Raw genomic sequence first — 21,347 nt, 5'->3', positions numbered from 1 at the left:
TGATTGAGCAGCATGCACTCCAACCTGGGCAACAGCGAGACCCTGTCTCTAAAATAATAATAATAATAATAAAATGATTACGATGGTAAATTTTATGCTATGTATATTTTATCACAACTTATAAAAAAGAACATGGTTGCTATATACAAAACCTATTTGTAAAATACCTAGGAATAATAAGAGACATATAAATCCTTTATGGAGGAGAATTTGAAACTTTGTTGAAAGACATTAAAGATTTGAGTACATGGAGAAACGAACATATTCATGGAAAGGAATGGTCAGTATGCAAAGATGTCACTTCTCTCTAGAATTATCCATAGATTTTATCAGTTCACATTGAAATCCCAACAGGATCTTTTTGGTGGTAAATGACAAACTGATTCTAAAACTTAAGTGGAAAGTGCAAAGAGCCAAAGATAAGATGCCCTCAAAGAAGAATGTATATCTGGGGCACTTGCACTTCCTGAAAAGATAGGAGGCAGCTATAGTTATAAAATCACTGGTGGTGGTATAGGGATAGAAATAGAATATATATCCAGCAGGAATGTATGTAATAATAGTCCATTTATTAAATAATGGACTATTAAATGATAAATATGAGTAGTAAGTGTAGGACAAAATTGGGTTATTTCCTCATACTTACCAAGACATTATTTCTAAGTAGATTCAAACTTAAATCTAAAAAGTGAAAACTATAAAACTTTAGACGGCAATGTGGGAGTATACCTTATAGCCTCGGGGAGGGAAGTATTTCTTATGGTACAAAAAGGACAAAATATAGGGAAAAAATTGCTAAATTGGAACTGCTGTTATTAAAGATGTTCGTCAAAAACGTAGTAGAGTGAGAAACAAACCTCAAAATAGGAGTTGTTTGTGAGATATAACTTTCCTAGGATTAAAATACAAAAAGCATAAAGAACTCTTAAAAATCAGTTTAAAAAAAAGGCAATCCGTTGCAACCCTGTGACAAAGATAGGAACAGATACTTCACAGAAGAAGAAATACAAATGGCCCATAAACATAGGAAAAGAGACTCAATCTTTTTAATAACCAGGGAATTGCAATTTAAAACCACAATACCATTCATCACCCACCAGCTTGGCAAATGTTAAAATGTCTGGCAGTAACAAAGCTGGCCAGAATGTGCAGTTTAAGGAACCTCACACAGCTGATGAGAGTGGAAATTAGTGTAACCACTTTGTAAAAACAAGTTGGCAGTGCTTAGTAAAATTGAATGTGCATAACCCTATGAGCCAATAATTCCACTGTTAAAAAATTTTTATACATGGCCACTAAGAGACATAGTCAAGAAAGTTATACCAGCATTGCAAATAAATGTAAAACATGGAAACACTCCAAATATACATCAGCAGTGGAATGGATATATAAATTCCAATGTAATTAAGCAATGAAATAACCATCAAGCAGTGAAAAAAATGAATAAATTGGAATTACATCCATCAAAATGGATAAATTGTAATGTAACTGAGTGAAAGAAGCAAGTTGCGGAAGTATATATATAGGGCTATACAGGTTTTATATGTATCTAAAAAAATGTATTATTTATACATAGTTGGTAAGATAATAAAGAAATGATTAATATAAAATCCAGGATAGTGATTATCAGGAGAGGAGGAGGCAGAGTGGGAGTGGATATAGTATTAGGGTAAGGGCCCATCAGGAGTCTTCAGAGTGACTAATGTTCTGTATCACAGGCAGAATAGTGAATAGGTAGGTGTTTAATAACTTTTAAAACTGTACATACACATTTTATACTCTTTGGTGTGTGTATTATATATTTAGAGACAGGGTCTCACTCTGTCACCTAGGCTGGAATACAGTGGGACTGTTGTAGCTCACTGCAGCCTCACGCTCGTGGACTCAAGTGATCTCTCACCTCAGCCTCCTGAGAGGCTAGGACTACAGTTATGTGCCATCACAAGTAGCTAATGTTTTTTTTTTGTTTGTTTGTTTGTTTTTGAGATGGAGTCTTGCTGTGTTGCCCAGGCTAGTCTCAAACTCCTGGCCTCAAGTGATCCTCCCACCTTGACCTCCCAAAGTGATGGCTTTACAGGTGTGAGCCAGCATGCCCATCCTCATATATTTTTAAAATATAACCTTGTAGTATTTTTAAGAGAGGATAGGACATGTTTTGAAATTAGGTAAAGTGGATTAGGGTATTGAAAATGCAATATCTTATTTAAAATCATTGCCTAATAGTATTTAGAGGAGATTTAACTTTCTAAGTTAAGACATCTCCATTAAATCAGTTTTAGAGTGCAAGTTGGGAGAAAGTACAGAGACCTCAAACAGCATCTCTGATACAGGTGCTTAAAGGAAGTGTAGGAGACTCCAGGTCCTGCACCTGTAGTGCTGTTCTTCTGCCGTCGCTCCCTTCTAGCTTCCTGAAATTTTTAGTCATCAACTTTGTGGCCTCATCCTAAGGGCTGACTGGACAGAAGAGCTAATGCTCCTGTCTTGACACTTACAGCATTTTTCAAAGTCTTGCTTTAGAGAACTTTGTTAATAGTAGCCTCCTAAACTAACTATTATCAAAATTCACTTCAGGCCCAAGTCATAATCACTCTGAGATCTTTTAAGGAAATCACTTATTTATGTGTTTAGACAACCTAATTAGGTACATAGTATTAAAATTTTCAGGCTAGTATCTTTTTTGGTTGTTCCTAGACCTTAGTTAATAGTGTGATTACATGTGTTTATTTCCGGTTTTTGTTTTTCCTTCCCATACATACCAAGCTTCTCTTGATGTGCTTTAATTATTTGGAATTCATCTTGATGTATTGAATTTACTTTTCTGTTTCATGGCTATTATTTTTAGGATGGAGCTCAAGTAGTCTGTGTGATAATACTTTTCAAATACATTGCATGAATTAATGGCAGATAGAGCAAAAAATCATGAAATTAATACATCGATGACAGATGTAGTGTTTCATTCTAAAGGTGAGTAAGGGGCTCTCTTTGATGTCCTCTGATTGCCTGTACTTGTAGTTTTCAAAAAAAAATAAGATATATGTGGTTTTACTAGGTAGTTAAAAGCAATCTGGAAAATTCATCTAGGTAAATAATTTGTTCAAATACACATTCTATTATAAGACAGGTTCTGAAAATACAAAGATGAATAATATGTAGATCCTACCCCTCAGAAGCACTAGTATAACAGAGATGGACAAACAAATTAAAAATTGCAGTAGAGCATGGTAAGGTGCAACAATGGAAATGGGTACAGGTAAATGGGAGCCTGGAAAGGCACTTGCTGTCCTATGGAGCAGTGAGGAAAGTCTTCACAGAGGAAGGGTTGCTGACCAGCAGGCTTGAGAGAAGAGCAAAAGATTTATAGAAAGATAGATTGGGAAAGGGAGACCTGAGAAAGGCATGTGCCAAGATACAGAGACCTAAAAGAGCACAGTGTATTTTGAGTTAACTGTGAGCAGCTCATCACTTAGGTGAGTGGGAAGTGGAAAGAGAGAGGCAGGAGTCAAGTGTGAAAGCTTTTGTATGGAAAATGAGACATTTATGTAGATCTCATTCTGTAAGTGACTATCAGCCTTTGAAGGATATTAACCAGAAGAGTGACACGATCTCTGGGGGCAGTGCAGAAACTGGATTAGTGGGGGAAGAATCAGCGTCACATCACGACTTCTTCTTGGGCAAAAAGAAAATGGAAAGAAGTTAGGGGAGAAGTTCAGAATTTCCGCTGTGTTTTGCTGTATATACTTTTAAGGAAATTAGGTTACATCTAGACTTTTCCCAGAATGTTCTTTTCTCTATTTTTGAGACGGGGTCTCACTCTGTTGCCCAGGCTGGAGTGCAGTTGGTGCAGTCTTTGCTCACTGCAGCCTCGACAGCCCAAGCTCAAGCGATCCTCCCATCTCAGCTTCCCAAGTCTCGGGGAATACAGGTGCATGCCACAGCACCACCTAATTTTTTTTGGAACTTTTTGTAGAGACAGGGTTTCACCATTTGCTTAGGCTGATCTCAAATTCCTGGGCTCAAGCAATCTACCTGCCTTGGCTTTCCAAAGTGCTGGGATTACAGGAGTGAGCCACTGTGCCTGACCAACTTTTCCCAGAATTGAATGTGTTGAAGGGAGTAGTAGTAGGTGATTTGGAGCCAATACATGAAGTTTCTGAAGAAATTGTATTATTCAGTCTTTATTATAAATAAGTATTCATTAACTGGGCCTATATGATCTTACAGGCAAACAGATTTTTGTTTATTTTGTGTTAAAATACTGTAACAAGCAGCATATAGAAGTCTAGTGGGGATGTGGTATTGATGAAGCACACAGCTGCAACCATGTTGTATTTTCCAATTAAAGTGGCACATATGGTAATAAACTGCAGAGGCATCAGAATGAAATATTTAAACTTTTTTACAGTTAATATCCTGCCAAGAAAATCTCAGATAACAGTGTTATTTTAGAGGAATTGTCTGGACAGTATAATCTGTATAAAAGGAGCTTCCTTAAATATGGGTTTTAGAAGTGAATGTTCCATATTGTTTATTTTTGTGCATATTTATGATTAAATCTTAGACTTGGTAGTCTTTGGTGTGTATTATTCTACCTTCCAGAAGAATGTATTGGTATGCCAACTTATTTTTGTAGATTATATATAATAATATAGAGCCCTGGGTCTGATGCTGCCTGTGTATTGTGAATGTACTCTGTATCTGACTACGTAACCTGACCCCTAATATCAAGTGTTCTACCTCATGTTTATTTGGGAATATCCTAACATCTTGGGGATGTGACTTAGTTAGCTAATCTGCTAACATCCATAAGCTATGTACTCTTAGCCTTTTAGTATTGTAGCCCATCAAAAAGGTTTTTTTTCTTTCTTTTTTTTTTTTTAGACAAGAGTTTTGCTCTTGTTGCCCAGGCTGAAGTGCAATGGCATGGTCTTGGCTCACTGCATCCTCTGCCTCCCAGGTTCAATCAAATAGCTGGCTCCCAAATAGCTGGGATTACAGGCACCCACCACCACACCCAGCTAATTTTGTATTTTTAGTAAAGATGTAGTTTCAACATGTTGGTCAGGCTGGTCTCGAACTCCTGACCTCAGGTGATCCACCCGCCTTGGCCTTTCAAAGTATTGGGACTACAGGTGTGAGCCACCGTGCCTGGCCCTCCATCAAAATGTTCTGACTCTGATCGGGGAATTAACATTAACACCTTAGCAAAAATGATCCAGAAGCATCTAAAGAGGTAGCTCTTGCCAGGAGTACATAGAGATGTCCAGAAGGAAAGTTAACATTGCTTGATAGTGTGACTTTATTATAAACATGAAAGAGGAACTGCAGAAATGAAGGACCACAGATGACCTTGGGACAAATGGAGATTCCTTTCTGCAGGGCCCAGTGATGCTGACTGTAATGAAACTTGATTTGTATTTGAAAAGATGTTTTCTGCGCTCTTGTCACAAGGTTTTTTTTTTTTTGAAGTTCCTTTCTTCTTTTGAAGAGTTGATTCCTTATTATTTTCTGCTTTGACACAGAAATCTCCTGCAAAGAAGCTGAGCCATGCAATTAGTAAATCTTTGGGGTGTGTACCCACAAGAGAACCCCCGCATCCTGTTTTTCCTGAGCAACCAGAGAAACCACTTGACCTTGCACATATAGTGTAAGTATATACCTGGGTGTGGATGTGAATCACACTGAAATGGGGGCCTTATGAAATTCTGTGGATCAAAACCAGACATCATTTAACATGAACATTCAATTTTCGGGTTTTTACTTTCTATTGGGGGAACTTAGACTTCAAGCTTTCTTCTCTGTAAGTCACCATAACCTCATGGAAACCTAGCTCCTGATTCCTGAAGCCTGAGTAATATGGCAGTCTCCAGAAATATGAGTCCATTGAAGAGTAATTACTGTTCTGGTTTTAGCTGGGTTGCCTTTTGTCGTTTTGGGTTCATTACTTAAATCAGTGGTAGAAATCTTTTTCTCTACAGCAGTAATGCTCATAGAGACTTAAATTAATTTAGACAACATGGAAATGAAAATCAACTTAATTTGTTCTTTTTGTATTGAGAGAAAATTAGGAAACATAAGACTATATTCTATAAATAAAACTGGTGTTTTGTATGTATATTTAGTTGAATATTCATGCTAAGTAAAGCAAAGCTAGATGGGAACAAGAAAATTGAGAAAGAGGAAAGAAGGGAGGAAGAGAAACAGTGAAGGATAAGATTGAGCTTCTAAACTGCTTTCTTCACTCTGAATTAATTGATGATACTATGCTTCCCTGATGAATAAATTTAGTAGGGTTTTGGATCATGAATCTTTATCAGGTGTTTAGAAGTTTTTCTGTTGGAGTGGGCTTTCATTTTCTTTCACCTGCCAGATGGAAGGTAGTTAACTAAAGGAGCTCTAGAGAATCTTGATCTTTTTTCCTTTTTTCTTTCAATTATTTAGAAATCTTTTTATACCTATTAAAATAATCCATGCATGTGAATTAAAAATTCAGTCACACAGAAGAGCTTATAATGAATGCAACATACTCTCCCACACTTCACTGTCCTTTGGGTTTTAAATCTACTAATAGTTATCTCCATATTTTAAAATAATATGTTGGGAACACCATTTTTTGACTTACCAGTTTTAGACATTATTATCATTCTTCTTATTTTTTGAGACAGGGTCTCGCTTTGTCACCCAGGCTGGCACACAGTGGCCTGATCTTGACCCACTGCAACCTCTGCCTCCCAGGTTCAAATGCGATCCTCCCACTTCAGCCTCACAAGTAGCTGGGACTACAAGCGCAGGCCACCATGCTCAGCTGGTTTTTAAAAAATTTTTAAGTAGAGATGGTGTTTCACCATGTTGCCCAGGCTGGTCTTGAACTCCTGGGTTCAAGTGATCCCCCTGCCTCAGCCTCCCAAAGTGCTGGAATTACAGGTGTGAGCCACTGTGCCCAGCCAGTTGTAGACATTATTGACTGACTTGTGGTGTAAGGAGTTAACCTCACTTCTAACTCTGCATACCAACCCATACCTGTTTTTCATAATTATATCACCATTTTAAAGTTGGTTACCTTTTTAATTTTAAATAATATTTTAAAAACTCGATTTCTTATAACTTCTTTTTGACTTCCACTTTGTAAACTGAGAAAATTAGCACTTTCTGTTTACTTTTCCTTTGCTTCCTAATGTCTGTCATCTGTGCCCTTATTTTTATATTGTCAAAGCTGATAATATTTATCTTCTCTTCTCTAACCATAACTAAGTCTTCTGAGGTTGATTAAGGGTTAAATCTAATAGTTGAAAACCAAATAGTGGCATTTACAGTTAGTATCCTTCATTACAGAGTCACATAGTGTGCTGCGATTCTGTGGATCCTTTTGTGCAGTTACTTACTCTCTCATTGGAGTTCACTGGGCTCTTCTTTCGTACCTACCATTGATTGCTGAAAATCATTCCTGTTGATTTGTTAACTGATTGATTTTCTTGTACAGTTGTTGTTGTTGCTTTTCCTGTGGTTTCTCATTGCTTTCTTTTTGTTCTTGGGAACAAAGATGTCCCCCACCCCTACACAGTGTTCCATAGCACAATTTATCTGTTGCCTATAATCCCTTTTTTTGTTAAATTTGTTAACCCTTTTCCTTTTTGGTTAGTGTTTTTCGTGTTGAATTAAAAAAAAAAATCTTTCCCTGCCCCAGCGTTATAGTGGTTTTCTCCTTATTTTTTTCTTTAGGTTTTAAAGATGGCCCTTTCACATATGTCTTTAATTCATTTGGAATGGATTTTTGTGTGTGGTGTGATGTAGAATATCCAATTCTCATCCCCAGCCCCTCACTTTCTGCATCTGAATAATAACTTGTCTCAGGGTCATTTATTAGGTAATCCATCATTTCCCGACTGACTACAATGCCACCATTGTCAAAAATGAAGTTTCCAAATATGCACAGGCTGGCTTCTGGCTTCTTTATTCTGCTCCTTTGGTCAAATTGTCTATTCCTATGCCAATATCTCACTGTCTTAATTGCCATAAGGGACTAAGTAATCTACTTTTTCCTGAGTGTCTTGTCTATTATTTGCTCTTTGCTCTTTCATATAAATTTTAGACTTATCTTATTGAGTTATTTTGTTGAGATTTTTGATCAGAGATTCATTGACTCTAAAGATCGAATTGGGGAGAATTAACATCTTTATAGTATTAAAGCTTTCATTCCATGAATGTGTCTTTGCGTTTATTTAAATATCTTCTTATACCTTTAAGTAAAGTTTTATAATTTTTCCCCAGAAAAGTCTTTATATATTAGATTAATTCTCATTTCTCTTGACATTTGTAATTGCTGTTACAAAAAGTATTAGTAATATCTTTTTTTCCTAAAGCTATTTGAGATATACTTTACATGCAATAAAATACACCTGCTTTAAGCATACAATTTGATGAGTTTTGGTAAACATATGCTGTTGTGCAATGGAATATTTTCTGAACTATATTTCTTAACAATTTGTTACTAGTGTATGGAAATGCAAATAGTTTTTGTATTTTAGTCCACTATCTGTGTAGTCATCTTGCTTAAATTGTTCCTTAATTCTAGTACTTTATACTGAGATTCTGTTGAATTTTCTATAAATAATTATTTGATCATCAAATAATGACCGCTTTGTTTCTTCTCTTCCGTACCTTATACTTTTGAAAATTAATCATACTTTTTGCAAGGCGGGGGGTGTCTTACTGTGCTGGCTAGCCCCTCTGGTGCAATACTGAATAGAAGTGGTTTAGAAGGCATTTTTGTGTTATTACTAACCCTGAAGAGAATGCTTTCAGCATTCATTTAGTGTATTATTTGATGTAGGTTTTGTTGAAACTATTTATCAGGTTTAAGAAGTTCCCTTTTATTTCTAGTTTGCTAACAGTGCTTTCTTTTTGTCATGAATGGATGCTGAATTTTATCAAAGACCTTTTTCTGTATTGAGATGATTATATGATTTTCTCTACTGATGATCAAAGACTTTTTCTTTATCCTGTTATTGTAGTGAATTACATTAATGGTTTTTTAAAATCATCTCTACCTTCTGAGGTAAATCTGAGTTGGGCATTGTTTGAATACACTGCTAGGTTTTGTTTGCTAATATTTTGTTTAGATTCTGGCTATGTTTTTGAGTGAAATTGGCCTGTAACTTCCCTCGATTTGGGGGTTGTTTTTGTTTTGTTGTTTTTATTGTCCAGTTTGCAATTCTTACAAAATTGGGGAGCATTCTCTCTTTTTATATTTTTGAAAGAGCTTGTTCAAGATTGGAGTTATTTTCTTTGTAAATTTTTGATGAAACTCACTAATGGAGCCATCTAAGCCTGAAGATTTCTTTGTGGGAAGAGTTTTAACTTGTAACAATGTTTAAAAAACAATTAGAAAACTATTTTTATTTTTCATTTATTTTTGAAGTTGCCTTGGAGCATTTTCTGTTTGTAGGAATTTATTAATTTTACCTCAATTTTAAAAGTTGTTGACACAAAGTTCATAATATTTTATTGTCTTTATAAGTCCACAGTATGTATGCTAATGAGCCTTTTTAATTTCCACTCTAATGTATTTAATGGCTTTTTTTTTTTAAGCTGTCAAATCTTGACTTAGGTTTGTTCCAATCTACTCGACTTTTCAAAGGACCAACTTTTAGTTTTGATAATCTCTTATTGTATGTATTGTATGTTTTTTATTTCATTTATTTATGCGCTTTATTTTTTCTTTTGTTAAGTTTCTTTGGGTCTATTTTGCTATTCCTTTTCTAACTTTTTTTTTTTTTTGAGACAGAGTCTCGTGCTGTTGCCCAGGCTGGAGTGCAGTGGTGCGATCTCGGCTCACTGCAACCTCTGCCTCCTGGGTCCAAGTGATTCTTCTGCCTCAGCCTCCCAAGTAGCTAGGATTACAGGTGCCCGCCACCATGCCCAGCTAATTTTTGTATTTTTAGTAGAGACGGGGTTTCACCATGTTGGCCAGGCTGGTCTCTATCTCTTGACCTTGTGATCTGCCCGCCTTGGCCTCCCAAAGTGCTGGGATTACAGGCATGTGCCACCATGCCTGGCTAATTTTTGTATTTTTAGTAGAGATGAGGTTTCACCATGTTGACCAGGCTGGTCTTGAACTCATGATCTCAGGTGATCCACCTGCCTCGGCCTCCCAAAGTGCTGGGATTACAGGCGTGAGCTGCCTTGCCCAGCCTCCTTTGCTAACTTCTTTAAAGGTATGGTCCACTTACTCATTTCAGGTTTTATCGTTTTTGTTTCTTTTTTTCCCCTCTTGTAGAAGCATTTAAGGCTATAAATTTCTCTGAACCTTATCTGGGTAGTACCCAAGTTTTACTACATAATATTTTTTTGTTGTTTAGTTTTAAATATTTCCTAAGTTCTGTTAGGATTCTTCTTTGAGAAGTATACTTTCTTAATTTCTAAACATACAGAGGTTTTCTAGTTGCCTTTTTGTTATTAATTTATAACTTATTTTTAGTCTGGAAAATGGTTCATATTTTTCGGTTTTATCTGCCAGTTACATCTTTCAATATCTTTTACTAGGTGTGTGTGTGGCATAACTTTTTCTAAACTTTTACTGTCAACTTTTCTGTGTCTTTAGGTTTTGACTATGGAGACTAAATGATGTAGTAGAAAAAAAGTTACAGATTATAAGCTGGATTTTAAAAATCTAATGTGACAACCTGATAGTCTACCATGGCAACCTTGGTCATTTGATAGAATGACCAAACCTGGCAAGTCTGGTCATTCAAATGTATTATTATAATATCATTATAATTATGATTATAATTAAAACTTATTTACATATTATAATTATTAAAATCATTACTATGATATGTGGACTTTCTCCACCATTTTATTTGTGCTATTTTTAAAATTCCCTTTTATGAACATTTACCACTCTAGTCACCTTTTCCCCTATAGGTAATCATTCAAATGTGCCTGTTATATATCTTTTTATTAGCATGTGTTCTTAAAAAGTTGGTATTGTTCTGTATGTCCCTTTAAGATATTTATTTATGGCCAGGAGTGGTGGCTCACACCTGTAATCCCATCACTTTGGGAGGCCGAGGTGGGCGGATCACTTGAGGTCAGGAGTCTGAGACGAGCCCAGCCAACATGGTGAAACTCCTTCTCTCCTAAAAATACAAAATTAGCCAGGCGTGGTAGCACATACCTGTAATCCCAGCTATTCAGGAGGCTGAGGCAGAAGAATCGCTGGAACTTAAGAGGCAGAGGTTGCAGTGAGCTGAGATTGCATCATTGCACTCCAGTCTGGGCAACCACAGTGAAACTCTGTCTCAGTTTTTTTTTTTAAGTTATTTATTTGTAAGTGCTGTTATGAATAGCATTTTAGCTGTCCATTCTCCCTGAGACACCTTGGTTGCTTTTAACCTCTGCCTCCACATATAATGCCACAGTGTATGGCGTGTTTCCCCCATGGAGCTGCATGAGGGTTTCTATATATTCATAGCTAGGATAGAGTTCTGGGGTCAAAAGTTATGTGAATCCTGACCAGGAGACATATGTTGGAGAATCCAGTAGTTTAGTGTAGACTTTCACTTAATCTCTTCGTTTTCATTCGGGCTCCATACCCCTACCTCCACCTGAAGCTCCTGAGCTCAGGGACTTCCTGCTTGGTTTAGAGAGTAACCTCTGGTTTCCTGGTGGGCCTGGAAAGGAATAGTCATCTGGCTATGTGGTGTTGGGAGTGGGGCTGGAGGTGGTGGGGATCTTGCTGCTTCTTATCCGTACTTTGAACCAGTCCTCTTACTTTTAATGCCACCTCTCACCCCTCCTTCACAGGTTCCAGGCCTTTGATTCCTGAGCGTTCCCAGTGTTCTGTGGCTCCACTTTCCCTCTCTTTGGGCGAACTTGACCTCAGGATTCTTCTATTTAAAAGGCCCTCCCCATATTGAGTCTTCTGTTAGAAATTTAAGTAGAAATGCAGTCTGGGATTGAGAGTGAATAATTAGAACTTGAATTTTTCCTTAGTAATTCTTTTTTTTTTTGAGACGGAGTCTTGCTCTGTTGCCAGGCTGGAGTGCAGTGGCGCAGTCTCGGCTCACTGCAACCTCCACCTCCTGGGTTCAAGCGATTCTTCTGCCTCAGCCTCCCGAGTAGCTGGGACCACAGGCGTGTGCCACCACGCCCAGCTAATTTTTGTATTTTTAGTAGAGACGGGGTTTCACCATGGCCAGGATGGTCTCAATCTCTTGACCTCGTGATCTGCCCGCTCGGCCTCCCAAAGTGCTGGGATTACAGGCGTGAGCCACCGCGCCCGGCCCAGCAATTCTTATTTTATTATGTTTGCCTTGAATTTTTTTTTTTAATTTTTTTTGAGACAGAGTTTGCTCTTGTTGCCCACGCTGGAGTGCAATGGCACAATCTTGGCTCACTGCAATCTATGCCTCCCAGGTATAAGCAATTCTCCTGCCTCAGCCTCCCAAATAGCTGGGATTACAGGCACGCACCACCACGCCTGGCTAATATTGTATTTTTAGTAGAGACAGGTTCTCACCATGTTGGCCAGGCTGGTCTCGAACTCCTGACCTCAGATGATCTGACCATCTTGGCCTCCGAAAGTGCTGGGATTACAGGTGTGAAACACCACGCCCAGCCTGGATCTTTTTTTAAAATGAATAAAACATTAAAGATAAAACTTTGATCTCCTGTGTTCTTCTTCCTCATCTAATCACCCTTTCCTTCTCCCAAAGGGTAGCCACTCACATTTGTTTGGTATTCATGATTTTATACTTTTAAAAATACTTTTACTAGATGTTTATACATCCATAAAAATCAGATATGTTAAAACTATATATAAATGGTCATGCTCTACATATTGTTCTATAAGTTTATTACTTTATTTAATAAAATGTTTTTGGGCTGGGCATGGTGGCTCATGCCTGTAAGCCCAGCACTTTGGGAAGCCAAGGCGGGCGGATCACGGAGGCAGGAGTTTGAGACCAGCCTGGCCAACGTAGTGAAACCTTTTCTCTACTGAAAATACAAAAATTAGCCAGGCATGATGGCATGCTCCTGTAATCCCAGCTACTCAGGAGGCTGAGTCAGGAGAATCGCTTGAATCAGAAGGCGGAGGTTGTGGTGAGCTGAGATCACGCCACTGCACTCCAGCCTGGGTGACAGAGCGAGACTCAGTCTCAAAAAAAAAAAAAAAGTTTTTCAAATTTATCCAAAATCTCAAATGGTATTCCATTTAATGACTTTACCACAAGTAATTCGTTAGTGATTGCTGGACATTATTTCCAGTTTTTCACTAGAGCTGAGAGTGCTGCTTTGAGCATTCTTGTATGGAGAAATCCTGCAAGGTAGGAGGCTAACTACTAGGTCCTAGGATATGAATATTACATATTCAGGATAGAGCAAGTAATAATACACTAGCAGATTAACCTCCAAATCTCAGTGGTTCAACTCATAAGTGTTTATTTGTTACTCTCACACTGTCCGTTGTGGACTGGAATGATTAGAGCAGCTGACCTGGGCAGTGGTTCAGTGGTGTAGGCTGCTTTACTCTTCTGGCTCCACCATGTTCACAGGAGTCCTCTTCCTTGCTGCAGCAGGGGAAGAAAGAGTAGGGACAGCTCAGAGCCATTCTTCTGTGCTTTGGCTCAGAAATAGCACATGCCATCTTCCTCACAGCCCTACCTAATATCAAGCCTAAGTAGCCTTCTGTGTTCCTAGGAAGGAGAGGAGAACCAGATACTGGTCAGCTCTAGTAACTTGTTCTGCAAGTGTCTTCAACTCCACAAGGTATTACCTAGAATTCAGATTTTATAGTTAAACGATTTATTAGTCTGAATTACTCCCAAGCCAGGAATATAGTTAGCAGACCACCCAAAAAAACAAACAAACAAACCTTTGGTAGATTCTTTTTTAGATTTAGTTGAGATGTTAAGCAGTTAATTCTATTTAGTTTGACGAGATAACTTTTGAAGTTTCAACTTTGAGTTTCTATGTCTTACAGATTTTTTTTCTGTATTCAACACATGTTAATGGTTCCCAAACTTGGCTAATATCAAGATCACTCAGAGAGCCTTATAAAGTACAGATGGGCCAGGCGCAGTGGCTTCTGCCTATAATCTCAGCACTTTGGGAGTCTGAGGTGGGCAGACCACCAGTGGTCAGGAGTTCGAGACCAGCCTGACCAACATGGAGAAAACCTGTCTCTACTGAAAATACAAAAATTAGCCAGGCGTGGTGGCGCATGCCTGTAATCCTAGCTACTCCAGAGGCTGAGGCAGGAGAATCGCTTGAACCCGGGAGGCAGAGGTGGTGGTGAGCCGAGATTGCACCATTGTACTCCACCTGGGCAACAAGAGCGAAACTCCGTCTCAAAAAAAAAAAAGTACAGATGACCAAGGTACTTCCATTCTAGGTCAACTTAATTATAATTCTGGAGGTGGGCTAAGAATCCACCTTTTGAAAGAGTTCCTAGTACATCTGATCAGTTTAGAGAACCACTGCATTAGGGGGACATAAGGAGTTTTAGCTATATGAACAGCAAACTAAAAATTCAATACTAAGCATTAAGAAATGTGCAGAGTGCAATGCAGGGTACAAATACAAACATATGAGTAGCAGTTCTTTTCTTTCTTTGATTTTATTTTTGAGACAGAGTCTTGCTCTGTCACCCAGGCTAGAGTGCACTGGTGCAATCTCAGCTCACTGCAACCTCCACCTCCCAGGCTCAAGCAGTTAGTTCTCAAGCCTTCCGAGTAGCTGGGATTGCAGGTGTGTACCACCATGCCTGGCTAACTTTTTGTATTTGTTGTGGAGATGGGGTTTCGCCATGTTGGCCAGGCTGGTCTTGAACTCCTGACCTCAGATCATTCACCGTCATCTGCCTCGCACAGTCCTGAGATTAAAGGAATGAGCCACTGTGCCCAGCCATGAATAGCAATTCTTAACGCTTGCTAAGATTCTCAATTTTCATTCATTCAGCAAATACTTATTGAGGACCTTCTAGCTACTCTACGAAGTGCAAACAGTATTCACATAGTACTTTCTGCATTTGCAAATAGGTTTGAGTGAGAGTGAAGAAGCCAGATTTATGTAGTTGCAGTAGGCTATCCAGAATTTAGTTCATGAGATCCTTTTAATTGAAGGTTAATACTGTTGATAGACTTTTCTGATAGGCTCACCAATATTTCCTTTTGTATGTAGCCAGCAAAGTAATAAACTAGTACAAATCAAAGTCTGACTCTTTAGAAAATGTGTGGACTCCAGGCCAGGCGCAGTGGCTCACACCTGTAATCCCAGCACTTTGGGAGGCCAACAGGGGTGGATGACCTGAGGTCAGGAGTTTGAGACCAGCCTGGCCAACATGGTGAAACCCCATCTCTACTAAAAATGCAAAAATTAGCTGGGCATGGCGGTGCACGCCTGTAATCCCAGCTGCTCAGGAGGCTGAGGCAGGAGAATTGCTTGAACCTGGGAGGAGTTTGCAGTGAGTGCAAACCACTGCACTCTAGCCTGGGCAACAGAGTGAGACTTGGTCTCAAAAAAAAAAAAAAAGAAAGAAAGAAAGAAAGGAAGAAAGAAAATATGTGGACTCCAAGATTTGCACATGTCAATACTTATGGATCCTGAACCACTGGGGATCATAAGTTTCCTATGATAAACACAGAGGTGTTATCTTTCCCTTGGAAAAGGGTGAATGTTCCAAATCATTGTTTATCTTCATCTTTTTCAGATGTAGGCAAATATCCTTCCGTTTTTATGTAAATGTGATATTCTTCTATTTCCAACAATAATGACATCCTCATGTCCATGTGTTTTAACTCTCTGGACATCTATATGGAATCTGTAGTTCTTCTGTATACTCCGAAATCAGATATTTTTCATTTACAGAAGCACCCTGCAGATTGAGGGAAGCTTTCTTAAAACTTTCCACTGTAATAGATTGTGCAGCTTAAAATTAGAAGGGGTATAAGTTGCCTATTATGGCATTAGTCACTTCAAAATTAAGTTTTACTTTGTCGCAGATAACTGAGGCCAGGTAAGTGTCTTCTAAAGAGGTTTAAAATAAATAGTTTGGCTAGAAAGAATAGCTTCATGGAGCTTAAATATTCCCCAGTTGGGTGCTGGTGATATGATTCTGGTCTAAATACTGGAAAATTTAGGGATTTCTTTAAAGTTAGAATTTCTAAATAGATTTTGTGGTTTCTGATCAGTTTCAAGATTAGACCATTGTATCCAAAAGAACTGTCCTCCTCATTTTGTAGCTCTGAGAGATACAAATCATATATTTATCCTATCTATGAAAGTAGTTCTCTAACAAGATGTCTTTATCTTATGGTTTGTGTTTATCTTTAGGGAGGTTAAGAAAGGATTACAGGTACGGGCCAGGCATGGTGGCTCACACCTGTAATCTGAGTACTTTGGAGGCCAGGGAAGAATAGCTTGAGGCCAGGAGTAGGCAACCAGCCTGGGCAATACAACAAGACCCTGTCTCTAAAAAAATTAGCTGGGTGTGGTGTTGTACACCTGTGATCCCACATATTGGGAGGCTGAGGTTGGGTGGGGTGGGGGGCAAGTTGCTTAAGTCCAGGAGTTTGATGCTGTGGTAAGCCATGTTCACACTGTTACACTCCAGCCTAGGCAACAAAGCAAAACCCTGTCCCCCCGAAAACAGGCTTTTGTGAAGAACTTTTCTAGTGAGGCCAGAAGATGCCTAGGAATTGGCCCGTGAAGGGTGGAGAGAGGAGCCTCCTGGCCAGGGACGCAGAGGGCTTGGCCACGGAGCAGGGGCAGGCTGTCAAGCAGGCAAGAGCGGCCACACAGTGTTGGGCCTTATCCTTGACTGAAGACTTATGGATAGGAGAGGGACATGTTGAATTTTCCATTTTAAAAATCTTTAGCTGACAGGTAGAAATGGAGAGTGGGATGAGGGTGAAAGAGAGGCCAGGCCAAGTGAGAGATGATAGTGGTTTGGACTGTCGTAGTGGCAATGGAGATAGAAGTTTATAAACACAAAGATTTTGAAACCTCGTATTTTACCATTATTAGATGCCCAGAGGTAAAATTTAAATAGAAATAAAAATAAAACAGGACTTTGGGGCAGGAATTGAAACTAAGTATGACATGAAGTACTGTATATTTGGATGTTTTGCTGTTGGCATAGAGATTTACTCAGATCCTCACACATTTGAGATGCAAGTGTTAACTGATGTGTATGGAGGACCCACCGTGTCCTGGGCCCTTTGCTTTCCTCTTCTGTGTACATTATTTCATTTAACCTCAGCAACAGCCTTTGTAATATAAATATCATTTGCTTATTGATTAGTTGATTGATTAGCAGGTTCTTGCTCTGTCGCTCAAGCTAGAGTGCAGCTGGGCAATCATAGCTCACTGCAACCTGGAACTCCCTGGCACAAGTGATCCTCTGGCCTCAGCCTCCATAGTGGCTGGGACTACAGGCGTGCACCACCACACCTGGCTACTTTTTGTATTTTTTGTTGAGACAGCGTCTCATTGTGTTCCCCAGGCTGCTCTCAAACTCCTGGTCTCAGGCCATCCTCCCACCTCAACCTCCCAAAGTGCTGGATGGGATTACAGGTGTGAGCCTTCTCACCTGGCCCCATTAGCCTATTTATTAGCTCAAGAAACAGTATAGATGAGGTTGAACGATGCACCCAAAATCACACAGCTGCAACATGGTGGCTTGGGGACTAGAGTCTAAGGCCCCAGACTGTTGACAGCCTTCTTTCCATTGCACCTTGGTATCCTAACACACTGACACACTATGAAATTGTTATTACAGAAACATGCAGTAATTGAGTGTTGTTTGAATCTCATGGTTAGTTTCACAATCAAGAGAGAACACTGAATAACTGTATCTTTGTTGAATAATAGCAGGGAGGCAGTGGGGTATGTAGAAGGAAAAGTGGATTGAAAATCAAGAGACCTGGGCACAGTGGCTCATGCCTTCGGGAGGCCAAGGTGGGCCGATCACCTGAGGTCAGGAGTTCGAGACCAGCCTGGCCAATCTGGTGAAACCCCGTCTCTACTAAAAATATAAAAATTAGCTGGGCACGGTGGTGGGTGCCTGTAATCCCAATTACTCAGGAGGCTGAGGCAGGAAAACTGCTTGAACCCTGGAGGTGAAGGTTGCAGTGATCCAAGATCATGCCATTGCACTCCAGCCTGGGGAACAGAGCAAGACTCTGTCTAAAAAAAAAAACAAAAAAAAAAACCCAGTTTGCTTTCTGTAAAATGGTGATAAGAAAACCTGTCTTAATTGTCTCAGGATATTTTTTTAAAGATAACATATGGGAAAGTGCTTTTAAGTGGTTAGAAGGCTATAAACTTTTAACATCTTTTCCTTCAAATAAAGTTAATCATGTCACAAAAATGTAAACTCCACAAAGGCTGGACTTTGTCTTGTTCTCCACTGAATTCCTAGAACCTAAAATACTGCTTGGTGCATGGTAGGCACCTACAGTGTATAGAGTGAATGAATGAGACTCAACACAATATATTATACACAGGCATCTAACTCCTCCCCGCCATTTATGTTTTTGCATTTTGTTTTGGTTTTGGTTTTCTTTCAGAAAGGAAGACTTGTCATGTACTGACAGTTTCCTAAAGCCTCCACTAGATGTCAGGCCTATTTCCTTGTGTTCCTTTCTGGGGGTGGTGAGAATATTGAGTAAACAAGGTTTTTCAAATAAATCTCAAGACTTGTATTCAAAGCAAAGCCAATTCACGTATCAGCGCTCTGGCAACTTATCTTACTTTCAAGTCTCTGAGAGAAATGAGTTGTTCCTTTTGGCAAAAACATATTTATACTACGTCTAGCTCTAGATGCCTCTAACAGGCTTCCTGCGATCCTAATTCAAGCAATTTGCTCTTGCTAATTTTCTAACCACAGAGTCCTTAAGCCTAATCTCTTTAATTAGTGGTTAGTCACCGTTGCATTTCAGTTTGTGGTGATTTATTTCTGAGGGAAAGCAAAACTTCCACGTGTTGGCTTAGTGTGTCTGTTCCCCTGAAATTCCAGCGAGAAAGAGCCCAGTGTCTCCCACTGCACACACCTGGGATTCCTCTTAACTGGGGTGAGCAAACTGTAGCCTGCAGACTAAGGCCAGCCTGTCCCATGTTTTTGTGTTGCCCATGATCTAGCAAGACTTTTATGTTCTTAAATGTTTGAAGGGAATTAAGAGTATTTTGTGAAGTGACACTTACATGAAAATCACGTCAATGTCCATCAGTAAAGTTTTATCGGGACCGGGTGCAGTGGCTTACCCAGCACTTTGGGAGGCCGAGGCTGGTGGATCACTTCAGGCCAGGAGTTCAAGACCAGTGTGGCCAACATGGCAAAACCCCTTCTCTACTAAAAAATATAAAAATCAGGCAGGTGCAGTTGCATGCATCTGTAATCCCAGCTACTCGGGAGACAGGCACAAGGACTGCTCGAGCCTGGGAGGCAGAGGTTGCAGTGAGCCTAGATTGTGCCATTCCAGCCTGGGTGACAGAGCAAGACTCTGTCTTAAAAGAAAAATTATTGGGACACAGACATACTTACTCATTTTCATATTGTTTATGGTTGCTTTCAAGCTACAGTGGCAGAATTGAGTTATTGACAACTGAGACCAAATGGCCCTCAGAGCCTAAATTATTTACTATCTGGCCCTGAAAAAGTTTGCCAACCCCTGCTCTCAAAGAAGGGTGTCTAAAACTGCAAATTTAAGGCACTTCGTGCTTCTTTAGACTCTTTTTTCTGAATGCTCATCATCATCTTTGGTTTGATGGCCCAAGTTGTTTTTTCACCCAGCGATGAAGATAACATCTTTTGCTGAAAGACTCATAAAATTTGTTACCTAGAAACCAGACTGCCTCTTATTGACAGAAACTCTTTTGTTTCTTGCATACATAAATATATAGCACATTTGAACAGCTAGGCCAACCAATTTTCTTCACACGTTGCATCAAAACAGAATTAACCTAGATAATTAAAAAATACTGTTATTTAAATTATACTGTAATTATAAAACTGTAATTACAGTAATACTTTAATGTGGCTCTAATTTGTTCTATTTTAACTGCCCCTCTGTTTAATACTGACTTGGACTCTGTATACATCACTTTGATTTGAACTTTAAAAATCTGTTCTCTTTGTTTTTTTCTTATACCTCATAGATCTTTTTGAACTTTAGACAACTATGGCTTAAGCATTGGTGCTATCAGTGCTTATGAACTTTTTGGTAAAACACAATATGCTTGTTTTCTTCTTATTCATAACAACTTTAAATATATCAGCAGAATTCACCAGACCAGGAATAATATAAAGACCATTTGTAACCCTGTGAAAGAACAAGTCTAACTTCTTGTTTATGTTGTTTAATTGTTAAAGCACATCTTTATGACACTTCTTTTAAAATGATCGATGAGTCTGGAGTTGAAAATGGCTTTTGTGACAAGGGCACTTATGGTGAATTGCCTTGCTGTTTACACCTGTTCTTAATTGTTTTTTGTTTGTTTGTTTGTTTGTTTGTTTTGAGATGGAGCCTTACTCTGTTGCCCAGGCTGGAGTGCAGTGGTGCAATCTCTGCTCACTGCAACCTCTGCCTCAGAATTCAAGCAATTCTCTTGCCTCAGCCACCCCAGTAGCTGGGATTACAGTCGCACACCACACCCGGCTGATTTTTGTATTTTTGTAGAGACAGGGTTTCATAATGTTGGCCAGGCTGGTCTCAAACTCCTGGCCTCTTGATCTGCCCACCTCGGCCTCCCAAAGTGTTGGGATTACAGGTGAGAGCCACTACACCTGGCCTACAGCTGTTTTTAATAAGCCAATTTGTTTTCTGAAGAGAGTTATTAATTGGTTTTATTGTATTCTCAAATTATTGGATGTTACAGAATTCATGATATTGATAAGTTGGTGTAGGTTGAAACACTTCTTCTACAGTAGTTACTGAATGTGTATTGTGAGTGGGCTGTCTTCTTTTGTTGGGAGAATAGAGTCTTATTTGAGGAAACTGACAGATGATACTTTTTTCTTAGGCCTTTAGGTCAATCTGATGTTCCAATTGTTTGAAAGGAGTATCAGATTCATTCTAGGTATCTTGATCTCCTGAGACTGAACCTGTTTGGAAGATTGTAATCTTGAACCATTTCTGACAGGTAAATATGCAGGCTGAGCATCTCGAATCTGAAAATTCAAAATCTGAAATGCTCCAAAATCCGAAACTTTGTGAGTGTCGACATGACACTCCACAGAAATGCTCATTGGTGCATCTCAGATTGTGGATTTTTGGAATTAGCATGGTCAACCAGCGTAAATAGAATGCAAATATTCCAAAATCCAAAATACGAAACACTTCTGGTCC

The 21,347-nt window shown here is 39.1% G+C and overlaps 1 protein-coding gene across 41 annotated transcripts in view; it reads left to right on the top strand.

Moving 5' to 3' along the window:
• The window catches only part of DTNB (dystrobrevin beta), a 310,093-nt gene that overhangs the window by 144,969 nt on the left and 143,777 nt on the right, over positions 1-21,347 (top strand). For all 41 annotated transcript variants that reach the window (XM_064363918.1, XM_021677096.2, XM_021677095.2 and 38 more), the window contains one exon: positions 5,520-5,644. In XM_064363918.1, coding sequence (XP_064219988.1) covers positions 5,520-5,644 — 125 coding nt within the window. The remainder of the gene's footprint in view (positions 1-5,519; positions 5,645-21,347) is intronic.

Source organism: Aotus nancymaae, unplaced genomic scaffold, assembly GCF_030222135.1.
Source record: "Aotus nancymaae isolate 86718 unplaced genomic scaffold, 86718_ANA_hifiasm-v0.15.2.pri h1tg000057l, whole genome shotgun sequence".
Classification (NCBI taxonomy): domain Eukaryota; kingdom Metazoa; phylum Chordata; class Mammalia; order Primates; family Aotidae; genus Aotus; species Aotus nancymaae.
Note: the sequence above shows the minus strand (reverse complement) of the source record. Positions and strands in the feature narration are given on the sequence as shown.